A 21,362-nucleotide genomic window follows, 5' to 3' on the forward strand; every position below is an offset into this window, starting at 1 on the left:
CGGACAAAGGCTGAAAAATTAACTGTCTGGCCTCTTCCTCCGCTGCGTTTATTGCTGTCTTGGCAGATGAATTTCAGGTTGCTGCCACAGCCGCAAACCGCTTGTTCTGCCAACTGTACATTACTAACATTGGAAGGGGTCCAGACCTAGGAATCTTTTCTAAAAGCATTTGCTTCATACTTTAAATAGCAGCCCAGCAGGCAGGGGGATGGGAGGGAGGGCTCAGCCCCTGCGTGCGATCCATCTGCAAGCTTCTGCCGGCTCCTCCACCCCTCTGTGGATTAAAACCGAGGACGACCCGCGGCGGAGGTGCAGGGTGGGGGAGAGCCGGTGGGATGCAACCTCCAAACCCTCCGGAGCTGGCAGTGGGGATGATGCCCCCCCCCGGGATGTCCCCGCTCCCCCAGCACCACCACCTGCCCCCTCCCAAACTCCCCAGCTCTGCGCCTGGCATATTTTCCAAATTAAATTAGTAACAGGACATTGGCGGTTTTTTCATTGAAATCTGCTCTGCTACGAGGTTTAGCATCATTCTTCCTGGGTTTTGCTTATTATTGGGCTGAACAGCATCACGTGCTGGGATGTCCCGAGCCCGCTCTAACACATCCCGGCAAGGTCCAAGCTCCCCGGCTCCTCTCTGTTACATGAAATCACGTCTCCAGGAGGGTTTCGTAACGGAGCATTACAGAGAGCACGGCCAACGCTGCCGGACACATCGCTGTTCACAGCACTTTAGCAGCAAAACCACACCCTCAACAGTTAGCAAATATTAATCAGCTTTATGGCTGAGAAACAGAGAGGAGGAAGGACACAGGCAGGGAAACACGACGTCTAACACTCAGTATAACTACAAGGACAGAAAATTGTCTCTGGCCACAAATATTCTGACTTTTTGCCGTATTTTTCCTACCTCCTCATGTAACATGCTCTTGCAGTAAACTGCTAAGAACAAATACAGGTGAAGTTTCTTTTCTTCGGTAATTTGGCGCCGCACTAGATAAGCTGGCAATACAGAGCAAAGCTCAAGGCATAATATTTTTAAGTAGTGCTTGTCCTAGTTAATGTTCAGCCCTGCTGTGCAATGTCAAGAAAACTAATGAACAGTGAAGTGGCAGCAAGCAGGAACCTGGGCGTACTCACCCGCTACCAAACTCCTTTCAGAGCCCGGGCACAACGTGAATGAAATCTAAAAGCAGTCGTCCTGGTTCATCGGGAAGCCCAGGCAGCCCGCGCAACGTGAGCTGAATGCTTTGCCACTGTGCTTGCCCCAAAATTCAGTGCCTAAAATAATAGCGAGCTGGGAGGACCTAGGGCAATGCCTGGCTTAAACTAGAAGAGGGGAGATTCAGACTAGCTATGAGGAAGAAATTGTTTACTGTGAGGGTGGTGAAACCCTGGCAGAGGTTGCCCAGAGAGGTGGTAGATGCCCCATCCCTGGGAACATCCAAGGTCAGGTTGGACGGGGCTCTGAGCAACCTGGTCTGGTTGGGGGTTGGACTAGATGGCCTTTGAAGGTCCCTTCCCACCCAAACCATTCTGTGATTCTATGGATCGCCTGTACGTGCATACCCATGTTCCAGCTAAGGGTTTGGGAAAAATTTAACATCTGTGATCAGGCAACATCACTCCACTCGGAGCATGCGGCGGGAGCTTTGGCAAAAGCAACGCTTGACGGATGACGTGCTCTCAGCACTAATACCGAGCGGGATTCACCTTGCGCACAAAGGACAAAGCGTTTGCACGAAGGGCAAAGTATTTGCACAAAGGAAAAAGTATTTGCATGAAGGAAAAAGTATTTGCACGAAGGGCGAAGTGTTCGAGCGCGCAAGATGGGCAGCCCACAGCAGGCATGATGCGGAGCAAGCTGGAGCCCACCTGCAGCGGCTCCAGGAGGGACGCTGGGGTTGCGAGGACCTGAACAAGTCCTACTCCCTCCTTAACACACCTCAGTCCTTCTCCTGGGCATCGCCTGAGCCCTTTGGACTTCTACATTTCAGTCTGTGAGTTGAGACTCGGGGTGAATTTTAAGCTTTATACAGCTTCTCAAGCACCTCTTCTCTGTCTGCCGGTTACAGCACCGTATTCACCGGCGGGAGGTGGATTAATGCCCCCTCTAATCTCTTTGGTTGGCAGGAGAACGGATCCGACAAGGGTACATGGTTCTTCACCAAGTCTTGCGCAGCGTGTGGCAGAGCTGTCTCTCCTTCACCTTACCCAGCTATAAAATGGGGTTTCTGCACGCAGTTAACAGCAGTATTGCTGATAAGCACTTAATGGGCCTGATCCTGAAAGCTTAACAAGCGCTTCTGATTATTTTAATCTACGGAATAATTTCAGGATGAATCACACAGAGGAAAGTGCCACCTTGCACCAGAAACAAAGGTGGCATCTTAAACAAGCCCAGCAATGAGGGCGAAGTGTACCCTTTTGTATTAATGCTTTCATAAAAGTCGGAGAAGGAAAAACTCTTGCAAATGGAACGATTATGTCATGATTTTTCATGAATTAAGATATGATTATCTGCTGCAATTTAGTATCTGAAGGGTACCAGGAGAACGCTCTTACTCTGAAGCTTCCCGACAAGCCAAGGCAGGAGGCTGCCGCCTTACCTTGCTCCAACCTCTTCATCTGCTGGATCTGATCAACTGTCTTTTTTAGGATCTTGCATTTGTCGGGTTTGACACTCAGGGTGTCGATGTCCCCGATGTTTGCAGACAGCAGCTCCGCCAGCTCCTCTAAGTATTTGTTCTCTTGTTCCCGTCGCCGCTTTTCATTGCTGTTAGAGAAATAAAAAAAAATTAAAAGTCATGTTAATGACTTTTTCCTACCACACCTGGGCGCTGGACAAGAACCCCAAAATACAACTACTGGCTGGAGTGATGACCGTGCTATAATCCGAATATCTCCAAAATACTGGGGAGTTAGTTCAGGCTTTCCTATCTTTTTAGGCATATAAAAATAATCAAAATTAATGCCAAAGGAGACACATAGGGCTAACCAGTCACCCCCAACAAAAACAGACCTCTAACGTTCAGGACTCTGCCTTCCCCTCCAAAATAGTTATAAATGAGTTATAACAAAAATAATCAAAAATAGTTTAATCAGCCTCTTATTTTTCCACAGCCACTATTCCAGCTGTTGCCAAGTTTAATTCTAAATTCACATAAAGGTTAACGACATCCACCAGAGTTCACCAAAGTGAAAATCTGAATCAATGGTGACAAGAGGAAGATAAAAAATATTCATTAGATCACCCTTTTTGTCCCAGCGAAAGCAGTTTTTCTTTTAGCTCCCGGCCGCTGCAGAAGCCCAACATTCTCCCATCAACTATTTCTAAATTCTGGGCATTGAGAATATATTATTTACGTGCTATGACATGGCCATCATTGAAGCCAGCCTGGACACTGTAACATATTCCTTTACCAAAGATATTATAAGCACCAAAGCCACCAAAACAAACTGTGCGTGTGGGACGGACACGCAGAGACCCATTTCCCTAAATACCTTCCACTGCATCAATCACGGGATGAAATGAGGACAGCTCAAAATGCCCGACACGGCTCTACGCTGCTTGCGATGCCTTTTATCAGGTTGGTTTTCAATAAGCCACCTCGGTTTTTGTTACAACCTCCACAGGACGCCCAGCACTCTATGTAAGAAGTATTGCCTGAAAATCCCTATTATTTACTGGACACCAAGAAGCTGCTGAGATGCCTGTGGGCATGGTGAGATGTTTCTGGCCTCAAAGAGGCCCCACTGCTCATGGAGGGGCTGAGAAAACACTGGTTACAAAGGCTGATTCCAAAAGTCCGGCTCGGTAGGAGATTTGTGTCCCACCGCAGACGTGCTCTGGCTTGTGCTACGTGGCCAAACAAGCTCTGCTAACAGCTGGAGGCTTCGAGAAGAGGTTTGGTTCATTTTATCTGCCGAGAGTGCAAGCCAAGGAGAGCATGAGTATACTCTGATAACTCTGCAGAGACCCTTTAGAACCATATCTGTCCAAAAGGGGATGAGACAACACCAGCCCTCCCCTCGAAGGAGCACCTCAGGTAGGCTGCACAGATGTTTCTTTATTTTTTCCTAATTCCAGCCACTTTATCAGCTCAGTATCCAGGTCTGACAGGTAGGTCTTTTCTCTTGGGCATTTTACTGCTGCTTAAACTTGCTCTCACATGAAAATACCTGATGACCGCAAGGATGAGCCTCCATGATGAAGCTCCCCTTGCCTCCCAAGTTCACTCTCCATCACCTCGCTTCTCCTCCTGCCCACGTCTCTCCAGGTGGTGCGACTGCCCAGAGGAGCGACAGGAATGACTTGCTCTCCTTTAACTCAGTGGAGCAGCAGAATGAAAAAGGAAAGGAAAAAGAAAAGGCAAAGCCAGCTGCGGGTGTGGAGAACACCAGCCGTGTTTCTGCTCGGGCCACCGGTCTCGTGAAGTCCACAGGCAAGACCTTCCACAGGAGACATGCAGTGCAACCTGGAAACTCCTCTGCAATGGGCTCGGGTGGGCGCAGGAGCCCTCGCTTCCTCCTCTGCAGGCAGCAAAAAGAGCCTCACGGAGGTAGGTTGGATGTCCACCTGCTGCAGAAGTCCAGCCATGGACCTCAGCCTCTTTTTGCGCAGGTATCGGTGACACCAGCGCTGGCACGCTCCCCAGCAATGGGCAGGCAAATGCTCCTTGAAGGAGCTGAGCGAGGATTTTAGTTGAGGTCAAATTAATTCCTAGCTCTCCCTGCAATAGCAGAGGGGAGAGAAAAAAAAATTCCCTCTGTTGTGGGTGAGCTCATTTCATGAAAACCCTTAATGTCGCTGTTGCTGTGGCAACTTTCAAATTGTAGGAGGGAGAATTGGCCAATTTTCCTTACATAAAAGCATCATGAGAATATTACAGCAGTGGGCTGTGCTTTATGACTCCCAAGTATCATCAAAAGTAATAGTTAAACCTTCCAAGTTTTAACAAAGGAGTTCTGAAGTTCGCTTTGCTCCGGAGTATGTTACGGAGGACTCTGGCCAGCCCAGGGAGGAGGACGAGGTCCCTCCCCACCGTGGCTGCGAGTCGGGAGATGGTCTGAAGGAAGGAAGGTGCAGCACTGGTGAGGACTTCTCTTCTGGATTTTGGTAAAATGCTTCAGCTCCAGTGTTCGGGGTTGGATGGCCACCCCTACGACACGTATTTGAGTCAACCCTTCTAAAAATGCTTGTAGGTGCTTTGTGGATGTGACAACTTGTCATGCTTAGACAAGAAAGGAGAATCCTTCATCCAGAAGTTTCTGCTCCTCTACGATCAGTTCGTTCCTCGTATTTTGAAAGACCCCTGATGTTGGCAGCAGAAGGCTTTCTTGGGATGCTTAGGGGTTAGGAAACAAACCGCAAGAGGTCTGCTTTCCAAGGCAGACCAGATGAAGCAAAGCCAGGTGTGTGCTCATCCATCTGGAAGGCAGTTCCTTCAAGAAGAGGTGTCCAAGCCCACCTTGCTTGGACCCAAGGACCAACAGCTTCACCCTACACTCAACTCCGGGGTGAGGACCAGCTCTGAGACGAGCAGCAGCGAGGGCTGCAGAGCTCTGATTCAAATGACTCAGCCAGAAAGGAGAAATATTTCACATGATTACAGAAGTATTTGTTAGGAATAAGACAGCTACAAGTGCTATCAAAACATGTTCTGCAATTATTAGTCCTTTAATGGCACAGCTGAGCCATGACCCACACAGCCTCTTAAGAAGGTATGAAAACTCTACAGAAGGGAGATGTTGCGACCAAAAACTGCAATAAACAGAAATCCTCAAACAACCTCTTACTGTCTCTCTACTGGAACACCGTAGCCTTTACATTTATTGTCTAGAACACCACGTATGAGCTGTAAGTGATAGAAAATACACCTGGGGTTTGCTCAGTGCATCAATATTCTGCGACGATGAGCAAAACAGCATCCCAGGCGGCAGAGACATGAATTCAGCAGCAGCACTGTACATTCATCCTTCCTAACAGACTGTATCGCCATGGAAAAAGATGCACAGGATTTACAGAGAGCCTGGAAAAGCCTGTGGAAGGAGATCACAACTGCCTCTATCTAGGACTTCGTAGTCTTAAATCAGGTGGCAAGGTAGCTGGGACAGGAAGGCTCGGTCATAAGCAGAAGGTGCCCTTCTGCAGGGAGCTGAGCTTTGAAGCAGTTCGCATGTGCACACAGAAACGAAGATATTTCAGACAGAAGTATTTTCTGTTCTGTAATAGCAGGAGAGTCTCCACTGGAGTTTCTGAATATTACAAAAACATGGATTTCTTGGGAATCTGGCGTGAAGAGGCAGAAGTCTTGGGATGATCTGCAGACCTCGCAGAAGTATCTCCCCCAAATTTACCCTGAGAAAGCTTTCCTGATGCTCTGAGTGCTCTCAATTTGTAAAATCAATACATTAACTTTGATAACAAGCCTCTAATCACCATTTGCCACCTAACAACAAGCAGAGCAGATGGGGAGCAGCATTTCCATCATGCTCCATCTTCTACCGCAGCCACCGCTAAAAGCAAAGCGAAGTTCTGGTGGGAAGTGTGAACGTTTCCGAGTGGCTGAAACCTGGCTCCATCTGCTCGAGCAGACGGGACGGAGCGACGCAGTGGGAATGACAAAGTAGCCGCGGCAGGGGACGGGTTGGGAGCAGCACACGTACCTCTGGGCTGTATCGCAGGGCGAGCCTTTCCTCTTCCGAGAGTCGGGGTTGGCAGGGTCCGTTGAGCTGTCCCCAAGGCCACTCATGTTGGTTGACCTACTTTGCACCTAGAACCGAAGAGAGACAGGGTAAGGACAAGCTTTTTGCAGCTGCAGGAGGAGTAGTTCCTCTGTGGCAGAGCCAGAAAACATGGACCAAGTGATCTCTGAAGAGGTAACTAACCCAACGCAAGTCTTTCGTATTGAATTGATGCCTCGTTTGTGAAGGAAACGGTGCAAAGGGAAGACAATACATGATCATGTTACCCTCCTTTTGGTGTTCCCTGGTCACCATTTGGCCAAGCAAGCCCTCACCATCCTTATATCACAGCCTGAGCTCCTGCCTGTATCCCTGCAAATTTTAGCTTCTTGGCCTTACAGCATTTTAACAACTATCTAAACACAGCCTGTTCCGATGCTTTGTTTAACTCTGTTTGATTGCTTTTGTTTTGGTTCCTGTTCCTGCAAGCCTCTCCTTCAGCCCATCTTCGGCTCCTCTGCCATCTACCCCCGGTTCCTCTGACTCACGGCTGGCAGAGGACACGCCACCCCTCGCATTGTGTCTGCGCTCCTGCTCCCCCACCACCTCCTTTCCCCTCAGCACATGGCCTGGGCTTTAATTAGAGCTGCAAACTGACTCATCTCTTAACGGGATGCGACACCCTCCCACGAACATCTTCCCCATCTCCCGCTGAAGCTGCCTCCCACGCACGGTCCTCCCAGCCCCAACCTTCTCCTGGCAGAGAGCTTCCCACCACGGCCGGTCCTTGGCCGGTCCCAACACTGGGCACCTCCTGGGTTCCAGCTCTCTCCAATGGACATTTCACCCTTATTTTCAGGATGTAATTCTGCAGATGTTGGGTAAACTAGTCCACGCTAAGGAAAACCAGAGGTCTAAGCAACCAAAGAAGGTCCAGAAGTCATGAGGACTATAACATTGCGATATCCCGCATGTTAATGCTCCTTAACAATGAATTATACATTTTTATTTAACTGAATAAAATACTACGTAAGCCCAATAAGGGCAAGAAAGCCAGCTGAGGCTTCTTTCTGGACACTCCACCTTGAAGGGTATTAAAGAGGTTTGGCCAAAGACCGTGACACCCTGACCCAAGAACACAGCCAGTCCCCTCTGACTGCCCAAACACAGCTATAGGACAGGGTCAAAACCTCACACAACGCATTAAATCAAGGGACAGAGCTTCTCCAGAAAAGACATCAGCTATGCACGTTGCTTCCCTTGCGTTGCTAAAGCCATTCAGTGATTTTTTTTATTCACTAACCACAATAATTCAATATTGGATAATGCCACCTTCCAAACTCTTTATTTATTTTAGAATTTTTGGAAGTGTTCATCATTGTGAGAAGATACAATCCCTGAGAAATAAATCAATGGGATTCTGGACAAGAAGGTAGTAGTTTAGAGAGTGAAAGATCTAAGTTCTTAAACTTAATTCCCTTCATTTCTTCCATTACTTTCTAAAAGCTGGAATTTTAACGAGGATTAAAATGCTGACGGATTATGATAAAACAAACCCTAGAAGGCACATCCACAGTTCCCACAGCCCATATTCCCCTCACATTTTATTCGGCCTACCCGAAAGTGCGGTGGGATGCCTTCAGTGGTCCAGCACCTCCCACCCGCTGCCCAGCCCGGCACAAGGCGGTCGCTCATCAAAAGCCATCAGCGCTGGCTCATCTCATGCTCAGATAGGTGATGATTAAAGTCCCACCAGCTTTTGAAAGTCCTCTGAGTCTCAAACCACATCTGCAGACCAGATCCTCCTGACCTCAGAGCAGGGCAGAGGGAATGACACAGCCGTGAGCATCTCCTCCGCTCCCTGGTTGCTCGAAGACCCCAGTGTTTGCATTAAAACCCAGAAGGCCAACCGTGTCCCGGGCTGCACCACCAGCAGCGTGGCCGGCAGGGCGAGGGAGGGGATCCCTCTCCTCTACCCCGCTCTGGTGAGACCCCCCTGCAGGGCTGCGTCCAGCTCGGGGGTCCTCAGCACAGGACAGACAGGGACCTGTTGGAGCGGGTCCAGAGGAGGCCACCAAAACGATCAGGGGGTGGAACAGCTCTGCCGTGAGGACAGGCTGAGAGAGTGGGGGTTGTTCAGCCTGGGGAAGAGAAGGCTCTGGGGAGACCTTATTGCGGCCTTTCAGTGCTTAAAGGGGCTTATCAGAAAGGTGGGGACAGACTTTTTAGCAGGGCCTGTCGCGACAGGACAAGGGGGAAGGGTTTTAAACTAAAAGAGGGTAGATTCAGACCAGATGGAAGGAGGGAATTGTTTACGCTGAGGGTGGTGAAACCCTGGCAGAGGTTGCCCAGAGAGGTGGTGGATGCCCCATCCCTGGGAACATCCAAGGTCAGGTTGGACGGGGCTCTGAGCAACCTGGTCTGGTTGAAGATGTCCCTGCCCACGGCAGGGGGTCGGACTGGATGGGCTTTGAAGGTCCCTTCCCACCCAAACCATTCTGTGATTCTATGAAAACCAGCATTACCAGCTTCGTTATCTCCTACAACTGCGGTGTCCAGGGGGGGCGTTACACATTTTGGCTCCCCAATGACCCACCTCCACGCTCAGCATTGAAAACCTCTACTCCAAAATAAGTGAAATATCTGCGCTTAACGCGGTGCTGTGGGGAAAGAGCCTGTCTTTCGGCAGCACGCAGGCATTTCTGCTAACGCTTGCGTCACCGGTGCTAAGGCGAACGCAGTTCCTGAAATCATTTTAGCAATATTAGTGCAGGCAATCGATGCTGCAGGCACGAGAGCTCATCCACCAAAATCAGAAACCCTGAGCAGATGCCAGCAAGCTAGCCATGACCACAGATCCGAGTTCATCCCCCCCGACTTTGGCATGTTTGCAAGAAGGAACGATGCCAACGCAAATATAACGAAGGGGGAAAAAAGCAAACTCTTGAAAAATTTAGAGATTGGAAAACTAAAAGCGCTGCATCATCTGCTATGGGTGAGAAGGGCTCGCTGGGGTTTCAGACAAGCTTACCGGGGTTTAAACCTTCTTTTTCTAGGTTTAACTTGCTCTCACCAAAACACTGAGTCTCCGTAAGTGGTGTTGCTCTGACAGGTCCTGACCTTTCCTCTCGACAACTGAATTAAAAGAAAAAGTGAGCGGGGATATGGCAGGTAAAGTTGACCGTCCCACTGGGTCCATTGCGGGACCATGGCTTGGCAAGAGCGACCATATGCCCTAGAGAGGTGAACTAAGGACAACATTGCAGCCTTAGCTGAAATCCTTGGCTTGAGTTAAGCCCTTGATATAATACACTCAATGTTTCTTTTTATTGTAAAAGTAGTTTATTTTACGGCAAAACTTGCCAGGGCTGACAAGCCAAAAAATGTCATTTGGTCTAAAAATAATGGGGATGACTCGGTTCAAAAGCCCTGTTGGGTCAGGGCAAGACCAGGGGACAACGTCCCCCGCCGAGGGCAAGGGTTGGGCTGCCGGTGAAAGGCAGCCCTGCCTGCCGCTGCCCGCGCTCGGGGCCCTTTCGCCAGAAACCTGATTTCTAAACACTGGCTTCTTGTAAAAATGTTAATATTCTGCTGGCTTAGGAAAGCAAACAGAGGCAGACGAAGGACGGCAGGATGGTAATGAAAACAAGCCAATTAGTTCAGCCCGGGGGTCGGGGGGGAGCAGTTTCCAGGCTTAACGCTCTCCAATGCAGACCTCTGCTAAACCGATTGCTCCTCTGCTGTCAAAAGCCACCAAAAAAAAATATTAAGGGACAGTATAAAACGCTGCTGGTGCCCCCACCAGCACTGCTCGCTCACTGGGGCTCCCTGGGAGACGTTTGACCATGGCAGGAGCAAGACCTAAGCACTGCATCAACACAAAGAGCGTTGGCCTCTTGCCCTCCTCCGGAGGCACGTGGATGAAGCCTCATCCCAAAGAGACATCACAGCACAGCACTGCTCTGAAAAAACTCCGTGTCACGGTGCAAACCCAAAACACAGTGGTTTTTTCCAACAACTATGGATATTATCATTGCAACCAGCAGCTTCATGCTTGGACTTGGCGTGCAGCTAGCGCACAAGTCCGTGGTCCTGCAGCAGCGGCGTCGATGAGCAAAGCTGTGATGTGCACCGTGCTTAGCAGCAAAGCGAGCGCCTGTGATGCAGACTGCAGCTCCCCGGCTCCAGCGAAACCCGGGCTAAACTCAAGCCACCGGTGAGGCCAAAGGTTTGGAGCTTCTCAAAGGTGATTCTCCATATCCACGTTGTTCTTGCTCCCCTGGTTCTTACCCCACTGATCTGGATACGGCACAAATCCCTGGCCCTTGTTGTTACCAGCACCCCAATGCAACACTGCATCTGCTCACCGGAGACTAATTAGTCTGCAAGAGACAAATCAGACGAAAAACAAAAGGAGAGGGGGGATGGATAAGAAGCACAAGAGCTGAAGCGACCTGCCCACGGCCAGGCAGGTGAAACCACCTCTGATTTCCAACCCTATACTGTCTTCTCTTCCATCGGTCCTGCAACGTGCCATACTGGAGCGTCTACCTGAAGAAGATACTGCTTTTTGGGATGCTAACGAATATCCTAGCAGAGACCAGAGCCTTGACACGGAGGATGAAGCACCAGCCAACACCAGTATTCCAACACAACCTTGGGGATCATGACACGAATGCAATTTCCATATTAACAAAAAATAACAAAAAAGAAAAAAAGATGCGAATTACTGAGCCTTAATGCTTCTGCTCTCCTAATAATGCCAACAGATTTCCAACAGCTTCCCAAAGACGGCCATCACTACCTCTAGCAGACACAAATAGCCCAAGTGATTTGCACTGACAGCACAGAAGATAGAATCAAGTATTCAGCGGCCAGCTCTAACAGAACTGTATTTCCCACATTTTGGATGAATTTGACCCAAAAAAACACTTACAAAATAACATTAACATCTATGGGAGAGAGACAGAATTAATTGGCTGTTTTTAAGAAAACGACAATGTTGGAAAAGTCCCCCATATTACAGCTATTTATCATCAAAATATAACCCATCTGTGCATACACAGTCTCAATTAGAGGTAATTAAGAGCATTCTTGGAGTGTCGCAAGGACACGTCTATATTGTTCCCCTCACAAGTTCATCATCAGCTGCTCCTCTCATCGCCGGGATCAGAACAAACCTTCATTTTTTTTTTTTTTTTAAACTTCTGCAGATTACAGAAGAAACGCTGAAACTGTGATGTGAATAGAGAAGAGGCAACGGGTGAGAAAGAGTGAGTCACTTGCTAACCTACTGCATGTGGGGTGGGTTTTTTTTAAAAGAACTTCTTTTTCTGACCTCATCCCCAACAAAAAAAGGAGGGCGATGTAAAGTCCTGATTAAACGTTGTTTTTTTGGTGGCTAAAGTTGTCAAAACAGATGTCATACCTGTTTTGTGCAACACTCCTTGGGGGGGGGTGGAAATCCCTGTATCCATATGCCATCGCTCCAGCCTGCAGAGACGTCTGCCTTCCAACTAAGTCCTCTTTTCTTGGTACCTTACCCCAATTTGCCTGCTTCATTTCCTCCTGCCTCTCACCTGCCCTGCGAGCCCTCTGTCTTCTTCTGCCTGAGCCTGGTGGAGAGGCCGCCAGATGGACCTTCTGGCTCTGGGACGTCCAACCCAACATGCCTTACACAGCCTGGGAAGCGTGAGCAACTGGGTTTGTCTTGGTTCCCATTACCCATCCTGGCCTGCACAGCCCCTCTCGATGTTCAGGTATCAAGTGATGCTTCCATCATTATGATAATAACAGTGATGCTCGAGTCAAGGCTGGATGGAACATGCTCAAGGTCACCAGGAGGGCTTGCAGCAACCCTACCTTGAGCCCATGTCTCCGCGGTCATTAGGGCGGAGGGAGCTGATGAATAAAGATTTATTTTCACCGAGGAAAACTAGAGATGAAGGCAGCGGGGAGATCCACCCTGCCTGATCTCGCCTCGCCTCTTTAAGCAGAGCACTGGGAGGAGGATGAATTCAGGGAGAGAGCAGCACGCTCCAATGTCCCCTGCGTCTGTCCAGCCTGGAGGGCCAGTGTTTGCTTTCCTTCCTAGGAGATAAGCGGGATGTGCAGAAATCTTAATTATCCCCGGCTCTGTGGAAGCAGCAGGCTAATGAAAGCTGTCAGCTCGGGGACGCGGTGGAGCGAAAGCTCGCCGTCTCAATTCCCTGCATCCGCACCCACCTGCCAGCCCTGCGGAGCGGGGGACGGGGAGGATGCGTGACATGCCTACACCCTTCAGGAGAGGCTTTCCACTGCCACCGGCACGGAGGAGAAAGGACCACGACAGGTCGGGTGGCCCCGGGCAGGTCATTTCTATACCCCACACCCGCTATGCCATGAGGGAGATAAAAAGTTTAAACATCACTGATGCAATGCAGGTTAAAAGCCACCGATCAAAAACTCGACTGCTGTGGAAGAGATTAACGTTATGAAAGATTAAACGTTCTGACAGCTAAAAATGCTTCTGAAGATGAATTTCACTTCTCTGCCTCGTTATTCCCATCCCGCGGGGGGCCGCGGCAGGGGGACGGGGACGCGTCCCGGGTGGCAGAGGGCAGCAGAGGCTCAAACCAAAGTCTTGCAGGTCCAGACCCTCCCGCAGCAGGGACGGCGGCTGCAGCCCGGCGAGCGCGGCACCGGCACTCCCGGCAAGGGGGACACGCGCGGGCTCTGGATTTTGGGGATGTGACGCAGGGAACAAAAAGTCAGAGCTTAATTTAATTTCTTACTGGGTCAGACACCATCAACACACAGTTTTTTCTTTTTTACACAAGGATGGAAAACTCCTGACTATCGAATAAGCAACTCCCTGAGTGCTGGCAAACCCTGGGAATTAATTGACTTAATATTTACAAAGTGCTCTGAACCCTCTTGTGAAGGGCACCCTGGCAGTGCAAAGCCCCAGCGCACAGCGAGCACCCTGGCCATGCATCACCCAACAGCGGTCCACAACTGGGTACCAAACCTCCCAGGAGCTCTTTGCTCTTCAGGACCAAACGAGGAGATGGGGGCAGAGCTGAAGGTCTCTTCCCACCTTGGAGACCCCAGTGGGTTTGCTCCCTGCCCCTAACAGAGAAACCCAACGCATCCCAGTGGAAAACTGAACACCAGACCCATCCCGCGTTCACCACTGCAAAAGGTTTTGCAGAGGATGAGGTAGGAAATGCCACTGGCTGGTGTGCCCATGGGGAGTAAGAGCAGCCCTTGGCTTCACAACCACCCATGGTGGCCATGGTGGGCCAGCCAGCACCAAGAATCAAGTCCTTCACCCACAGGTCCTACAGATCTGTGTCCTCTGCAGAGCAGCCATGGGAAGGAGTGAACCTCATACTAACAGGGTAGAGAGACAGAACACTAATCCCACCTTCCAGGGCCCCATTATTCTTGTAATTTTAATTCTGAGCACCAGAAACTGCTCCATACTGCACAATGGAGAAGACGACCTTTGCTCTCCAGATCCAGGCTTCTCCATCACCTTCTGCCCACAAGAAGTTGTTTGCTTTGGAAAGGTAACACGGGCCGTACAACCCATGAAAACGAACCTATTCAGCCAAAGGGAATTTTGCATACGGTAACAAAAACACACGCATCCAAGTGAATTCCTTAAGGATGAAAGCACGGGCCAGCTGCACGCCAGCTCTGCAGCGCTTGCTCTCTACATGATCCCTAGAAAACACAAAAAAGAAGGGGAAGAGGTATATAAATCAATGGCCTGCAGACGAAGTATCATCCTTGGAGAGGCGACGGTCCAAAGAGAAGGTGTGAATTTTAATATGCCCATCATCTCTATCATATTTGCAGCCATCCCGCTCTAGCCCAGGGATAATTCCAGCAGCCAATTTGTTTTACAAATGAATGGGAAAATATGGGAAAGGGCTTTGCCTTAGCACGATGAAAATGAATAATCCAGCTGTGGGAAATCGATATTTGATGCCTAAGGAGACCTCTGAAAATCCACAACGCCTCTCTGTTATTTTCCCAAGCTCTCTTTAAAACTCACCTCAGCTAAAATACAACAGACAGGAGATAACGGATGTGCTGCTTATTACACTAATTGCAATCATCTCCTTGTTACCTGGTGCTCACCCACATCTGTTTGTCGTAGCCATCTGTTGTCTGTCTTAATTAGATCGTGCGCTCCGAGGGGCAGGGACTGTCACAACACGTCATTTTCTAACCCCCCGGCATCCCTCTTCTGTCCGAGCATCTCCGTGCTACCACCGTGAAACCTCTCGCATGGCCCAGTATAAAGAAGACAGCTAGAAAATAGGAAGCCAAAAAAAAAAACCACCCCACCCCAAAAATAAAGCAAATAAGCTCAGTAAGAATCATGCTGCACCATGGAGGGTTTTCAGGAGTAAACGACCACCCACAGCTTCTGCTACCTGTCCTAATTTTCCAGGATTTACCTTCTGAGCTGCTCTGGGGTTGTTTGGAAGAATGACGGGGGACCAAATCAAACCAAAACCAATTGGGGGGGGGGGAAGATGAAAACATAGAAACTAAACTTTTCCTTCTGCTACATTACAAAAAATACAGGAAAACGAAAAAGGACGACTCGCCTTGCGCTGCCATCCTTGATGCTGCTGCCCCCAGGGTGAGGGGAACGGAGCCCACCAGCTCCAGCAAAGCCTTCAGAAGGTGCCGTCTTGCACCTCAGCTCCCCACATTAATTTCTGGAGCACTGAAATGCTGCTGATTAATTATTAGCAACTTTGAGCGTCAGCTCAAGAGCTTTCTGCTAAAACAACCTGTCCTATAGGTTCTTCTATGCCTTCCCCAGAAGGTGGCTGCTCAGAAGATAACTCCTGAGTCAAGAGATCAGAAGTGACCGTTGCTACGTATGATGACGTTTAAGCACCTATTTTTTTTTTTAAATAAAAATAAGCACAAGCGCCTCACCAGACGCTGCCATCTGAAACGACAGCACGAAGAAAGGTTTCTAACAGCGATCTAAATTTCAGTATTATAGAGTTTCTGCTCGCGTTGCTTGCTCTGAGCAGCACTGCTGGTAAAATTCATCTGTGAGTTGCTTCGGTACTTGTTCATCCCCTTCTCCTGAGGTTGTCCCTGCCGGAGCCGTGGCTGCATTCCCCACCAGCTGGTAGGAGCTGGGGTAGGACCGCGCTGCTGCCATGGCACTATCCACGTTTCCAGACAGGACACCCTTGGTGTGACTACCCAGTGTCCCCACTATTTGAACTCAGCTCCGTCTTCAAGTGCTCAGGTTGGGGAAACCCTGAGCCTCACTGCAGTCCTGGGGCTCAGCAGATTGAGCTATGAGCAAGCAGGGGATGAAATTTTGCTGCTGAGGTTCCTCTTGATGCTCCCTTCCAAGAGTTGGGTCAATACAGGCACCCACTTGGTCTCAGCCATGGCTCGTTCCCTCTCCACTTCAACCCTCTTGCCAAGATCCTAGACAAAACCAAGCCTGAATTCGTTTCAGCAGCACAACAGGCCAATGAAAGATATTTAAGAGCCAGATGCCTCAGTGCTAGGTAAGATGGGAACCCACCACCTATTTTCAATCTGTATGGGTCATAACTCCATATCAGCGGAGTCACTCCACCACCACCACTTGCTACGCCCATGGGAAAAGTCCATTTAAAAGCATGGCAACGCATCATTTTCCCTTCAAAATTACTCCAATCAGGTATTTTAAGCCCATGTAAAGATCTCTGAGTATTAAAACCGCTTTGTTTTTTATCCTCATTAAAAGCCCAATAGAAAATTACATTTCTTCTTACACCAGCTGTTTTCCCAAAGCACGCCAACTGCCTTGCTACAGGGCTGCTCACGAATGGCAGCACGTACTCCGCGAGCGTTTGCATCCATATATTTCTGCACATCCAAAACCCAGAGGAAAGGCATTCAACCGTTACTGTTAGCGGGCATGGAGCTGTCCACGGGAGGGGAAAACCCAACCCACGTGGGTTGAAGAAGACCCACCAGCCAGGCAATGGGCTGGTTGCAGTGGTCTCTACAGTGGTGGACGCAGTGAGGTTTAAGTCCCTTTTTAAGATCTGGGCTTAAATGCCATCCTGCTTGGATTTCTTTCACTATTCTTCATTTCAGGACAAGGGCTGACAGCCCCACCAGATCCCCCCAAGGGTGCATCATGCGTGGTTAATATTCTTGGAGGCAGCAAGGCTGGTAGCAAGGTGAGCTAAATGAATGTACGGCGTCGGAGAGAAACAGCAGCGATGCAAGAAACCCTCTAAAAAGGTGAGTCAAGGTTTGGTGTGTATAACTCGAAAAAAACCAATAATTTTTCTCATTGCCCACATCCTTTTAGGGCCACTGAGTACACTATGACCAGCGAGAGGGAGGGAAATGTAGATGGTAAAAATGGCAACGCTCTTCTTAAAAGTACACGGGAGCAAGGACTCCCACACGGGGGTCATCCCTTGCATGGTACAACAGCTCTGTCCCACCCCTGTGGGAAAGGATGCTCTTCTCTACATTGCAAGTAGGAACCTTGCTCTTTCAACGCAAAAATATATATTTATTACTTTTTTTGCAATTGCTTTGCACTAATAATGGGAATATGTTGCAAACACAAACTGAGATGTACCCAGAAATGGATATGCAATTTAGTTGCCATCCTTGAGCAGTCTTCCTTGCAGAGCTGCTCGTTTCTTGACGCCAACAAGCATCGCTTGGCAATGTTTACAGCAGAGATAAGATACAAAACAGAACTGCAAGAAGCATAGCCTTCTCTCCCAGTAACTGATAGGAAAAGTGGGTTAATTTATACAGCTTCTGAAAGGGAAAAATAAGGCTAATTCCCTCGCAGTCACAGAACATTACACACTTAGTTTCATATTACGCTCGTGAATTACACGTTGCAATTACACAATTTTCTCTATAGGGAGAAGAAAGTATTTGGCAGAACGTACAAATACATCAGGTTCTCATGTAGCACAAATTAAACTGCGGGACAAGCACATGTGGCTTCATAAAAATCACTGTAACTCGCAAGCAGCAAAGGCACCGGCACATCCTACGTCAGACCATGGCATGGAAACCCCACCAGCAGAGATGGCAAGGCCATGGCTTTCCCCAGCAAAGCCAGCCCCAAGGCCTTCGACCAGAAGGCAGGGAGCAGGATGGAGTGGGGAAAAAACCCTTTATCAGGAGTGGCGTGGGGGTCCGCACTCCGCGTGAGCCTGCTGTAACCATCTCGTGTTGGTTATGGACCTGCTGTGAGGGGGATGCTGGGCTACAGGTCCCTTCTCTCCAAAATCTGCAGCATTTATTTATCTGTATATACACACACACCCCTAATTTTGTTATTACACATTTCTGTACTTGCATAATATCTTGGATACCTCAAATGCACGGATTAAAGAACAAACCCAGAGTGCTGGCCTGCAGCCACAGAGCAAATACTCCAGCAGCCCGGTGAGAGCTACCATAATGCCCGTGATGGACATCCAGCAACCCCATCTTCCAGATGTGCATCCAAACCGCACATTTTGGGGAAGGTACGGTGTGAAACGGCAGCCCTGATAGCTCCTAAACAGCCACGCATCTCCATACCTTTTGAGCACAAAGCCTATTTCATTATCATTTACACTGCAGTGAGGCTAACTAAAATTCTTCCTTAAAATCCAGCAATTGATGCCCATCACGCCTGTCTTTATTCTGGGTCAGCTTCAGTTGACCCAAAAACCACAGACATTTCCCAACGGCAGAGGAACCCCGGTGGGGGGAAGCTCCTGGATTAAGCCGTACCTTTATGTTCGAGCAAGACGCTTGAGCAAACTCAAGAGTCCTGGTGGATCAGACAAAAAGGAAGACACCATATGCTGACTCAATATAAAATACATCCGTTGACCAAAATGCCAAGAAGCTGAATTGGTGGGAGGGCTGAGACCTCAGATCTAATGATTAACCCTGTAACCATGCTTTGAAGCCATCTAAAAGAGGGCTATTGCACTAGCAGAAGTTATGGCCAGTTTTTCTTCTTCTTCCCCTTTTTCTTCTGCTCTTTCTTGCTTTATTTTGTTTACTCACATCTGTCCTGCTTTTAGTCAAACACTTTGGATCACTTCTGCTTTCTCCTGTATGGTCCCACCACCAGCAGCATCTGCAGGTGCTTCTGACACTATCTGACAAAAGTCACTGCAAGCGGCAGGACAGATGGCCCGCTGCTTCTCCCACCACCGCCTGAGACCTCTGGTTTCCACTGTCCACCTCTGGTCTGCTTCTCCTAAGCCCTCCATAGGACTTCTGGCACTCACGCTGCTGTGTAGGTTTATTTTATTCTCTCGAGCTCTCCAGCTTCAATTCGTCTGAGAAAGGAAAGCCAAAATGTTGAGGATCACCAATGGGAGCTGTGAAAATGTGAAAAGACGTTAGTGGGCAGAGAAGGAGAGGTGGCAGAAGAAACCCCCAATAATAGTCTTCACCGGGAAAGGAAAAGGCAAGGCAGCAAGGTCAAATGAGCCAGAGCGAGATATAATCCTGAGAAGAGCTGACATTCATCCATTCATCTTAGTGGGATGTGATTTTTTCATACAATGATAGAATGGGTTTGGTTGGACAAGACCTTTAAAGATCGTCTAGTCCAACCCCCTGCCATGGGCAAGTACATCCTTCACTAGATCAGGTTGCTCAAGACCCCATCCAACCTGACCTTGAATACTTCCAATGATGGGGCATCATCATTTTCCACCGACAGTACAACTCAGAGTAGAATGACGGTCCAGAGAAGCTCTCGCTGCTGTCACCTCTGCATGGCCCAACTGAGCTCAACAGCCATGGGCTCTTGCTAGAGCGAGGAAGAGCCAAATCAAGACATCTAACGCCGAGAACGTGAGTAACACCGAGAAGCAGCAGCAACCTTCCCAAAGAGAAGTTGCAATACCCTCTCCAACTGGCCAAGCCTGAAGACAGAATACTGTCTTCTGGTGCTGTCCACTGTCATCTCACACAGGGACAAGGTCAAACCGCAGAGGCAGGTCCAACAGGAGTCTGAAAAACCCCAAGAGACCGTACAGGCTTGTGCATGGGCACACTAACACCCTGGCTGCAGGAACCCCAACACCTCCGAGCTCTCATGAATAGCAAGAGTCAGAGGAAAGCCTTTCCAGCGTTGTCTCCAAAATGATGTTTTATCTGCTGGAGAGAATTTTTCACTTACCAAAACAAAGCACTGCATTATAGAGCTCGTTTGAAAAGATTGTCATGGTTTCCCTGTGAATAAATTAATCAATTTTATTAGACTTGATGCTAAATTCCTGACTGACGGCTCCACTTCTGAAGATGCAAGCTGCCGGCTGGCTGCCGTGGAAGAAGTCTGGAAGGCGACAGCTTGAAGAGCTAACCAAGATTCAATCAGCACACCAAAAATAAAATTATAAAAGGGTGTATTTGTAACCCCTTGATCACTATCCCATTATAAAATTCTCGTTAGCTTGCCTGAACTCTAATTATCTGAGGATTGACCGATGAGGCAGGGATATCACCCTGCTTTGGATATCATTCTGGCTTAGCGACCCATGGTAAAGTGTCGGCCACCACTAGGATTTTGTTAAAGGATAAAAAATGCTCATTTTTTCTAACCACAGAATTAAAACCAAATAAATAAAAAGACGTATTGCTGAAGACAAGGCTTTAGGAAATCTTAAGGTAAAAGTGCCATGTTGCTGGCCAATCGAGCAGATTTCCTTCCACCGCACGCTTTTTGCTCCCCACCAGCGAATAGCCATACAGCCCCACCGCGCACTGGAGGTGGATCTCAGCCCGGAGAGACAACAAGCAGGTGTGGAGGAAGCGTGCAGACCCGGGGCTGCGACTGTTGCCAGTGCCGCGGTGGCAGCGAAGGTCCCCCCCGGGGGACAGTCACAGCTGCCACCTCCCGAGCAGCTGCGGGAAGCCCGCGCACGCTCTTGGAGCAAAGCGAGATGCATTGCAGCAAGGGTTAGGGCAGCCAGGCAGCCGACCCTGCCTGCCTCCTCCAGCCTGATCTCCGGTGGGGAGACGAGCAAAAAGCTTTTTGAGATGCTGCACAGGGCTGCAGCTTGCTGTTTTGTAGGGGGAATTATTGCACTACACTCAGGGAACCACCTCAAATGCACAGACCCCGCCATTGTAGCGACAGGACAAGGGGGAAGGGTTTTAAACTGAAAGAGGGGAGATTCAGACCAGATAGAAGGAAGGAATTGTTTACTCTCAGGGTGGTGAAACCCTGGCAGAGGTTGCCCAGAGAGGTGGTGGATGCCCCATCCCTGGGAACATTCAAGGTCAGGTTGGACGGGGCTCTGAGCAACCTGGTCTGGTTGAAGATGTCCCTGCCCACGGCAGGGGGTTGGACTGGATGGGCTTTAAAGGTCCCTTCCCACCCAAACCATTCTGTGATTCTGTGATTCTATGATTCATTAGGTGGATCTGATTATTTCCCCACGTTACTAGGTATACACGGCACTCCATAGATTTTACCTCCAAATTCCTCAGCAGCTCCAAGTGACCATGAAGGTACTTCCACACGCTGCAACCTGGAAACCCAAACAACGCTGTTTCTCGTATTAAAAACAGTTCCTTAATTTTACAGCTTCCCCCACAGCGCGGGATGCGGCACGGGCACACCGTCGGTGCCAAACACCCATCCCCGCTGTGCTTCGGTA

General features: G+C 49.1%; 1 protein-coding gene across 1 annotated transcript in view; it reads right to left on the reverse strand.

The window, feature by feature from the left end:
• NCOA1 (nuclear receptor coactivator 1) overlaps positions 1-21,362 on the reverse strand; it is a 185,381-nt gene that overhangs the window by 58,308 nt on the left and 105,711 nt on the right. The window contains exons 3-4 of the mRNA XM_075144789.1: positions 6,670-6,776; positions 2,610-2,776 (exon numbers count right to left, since the gene is read on the reverse strand). Of these exons, the coding sequence (XP_075000890.1) occupies positions 2,610-2,776; positions 6,670-6,755 (253 nt within the window). The 5' untranslated portion in view covers positions 6,756-6,776. The remainder of the gene's footprint in view (positions 1-2,609; positions 2,777-6,669; positions 6,777-21,362) is intronic.

The sequence above is a fragment of the Calonectris borealis genome, chromosome 3 (assembly GCF_964195595.1).
Source record: "Calonectris borealis chromosome 3, bCalBor7.hap1.2, whole genome shotgun sequence".
NCBI classification, from domain to species: Eukaryota; Metazoa; Chordata; class Aves; order Procellariiformes; family Procellariidae; genus Calonectris; species Calonectris borealis.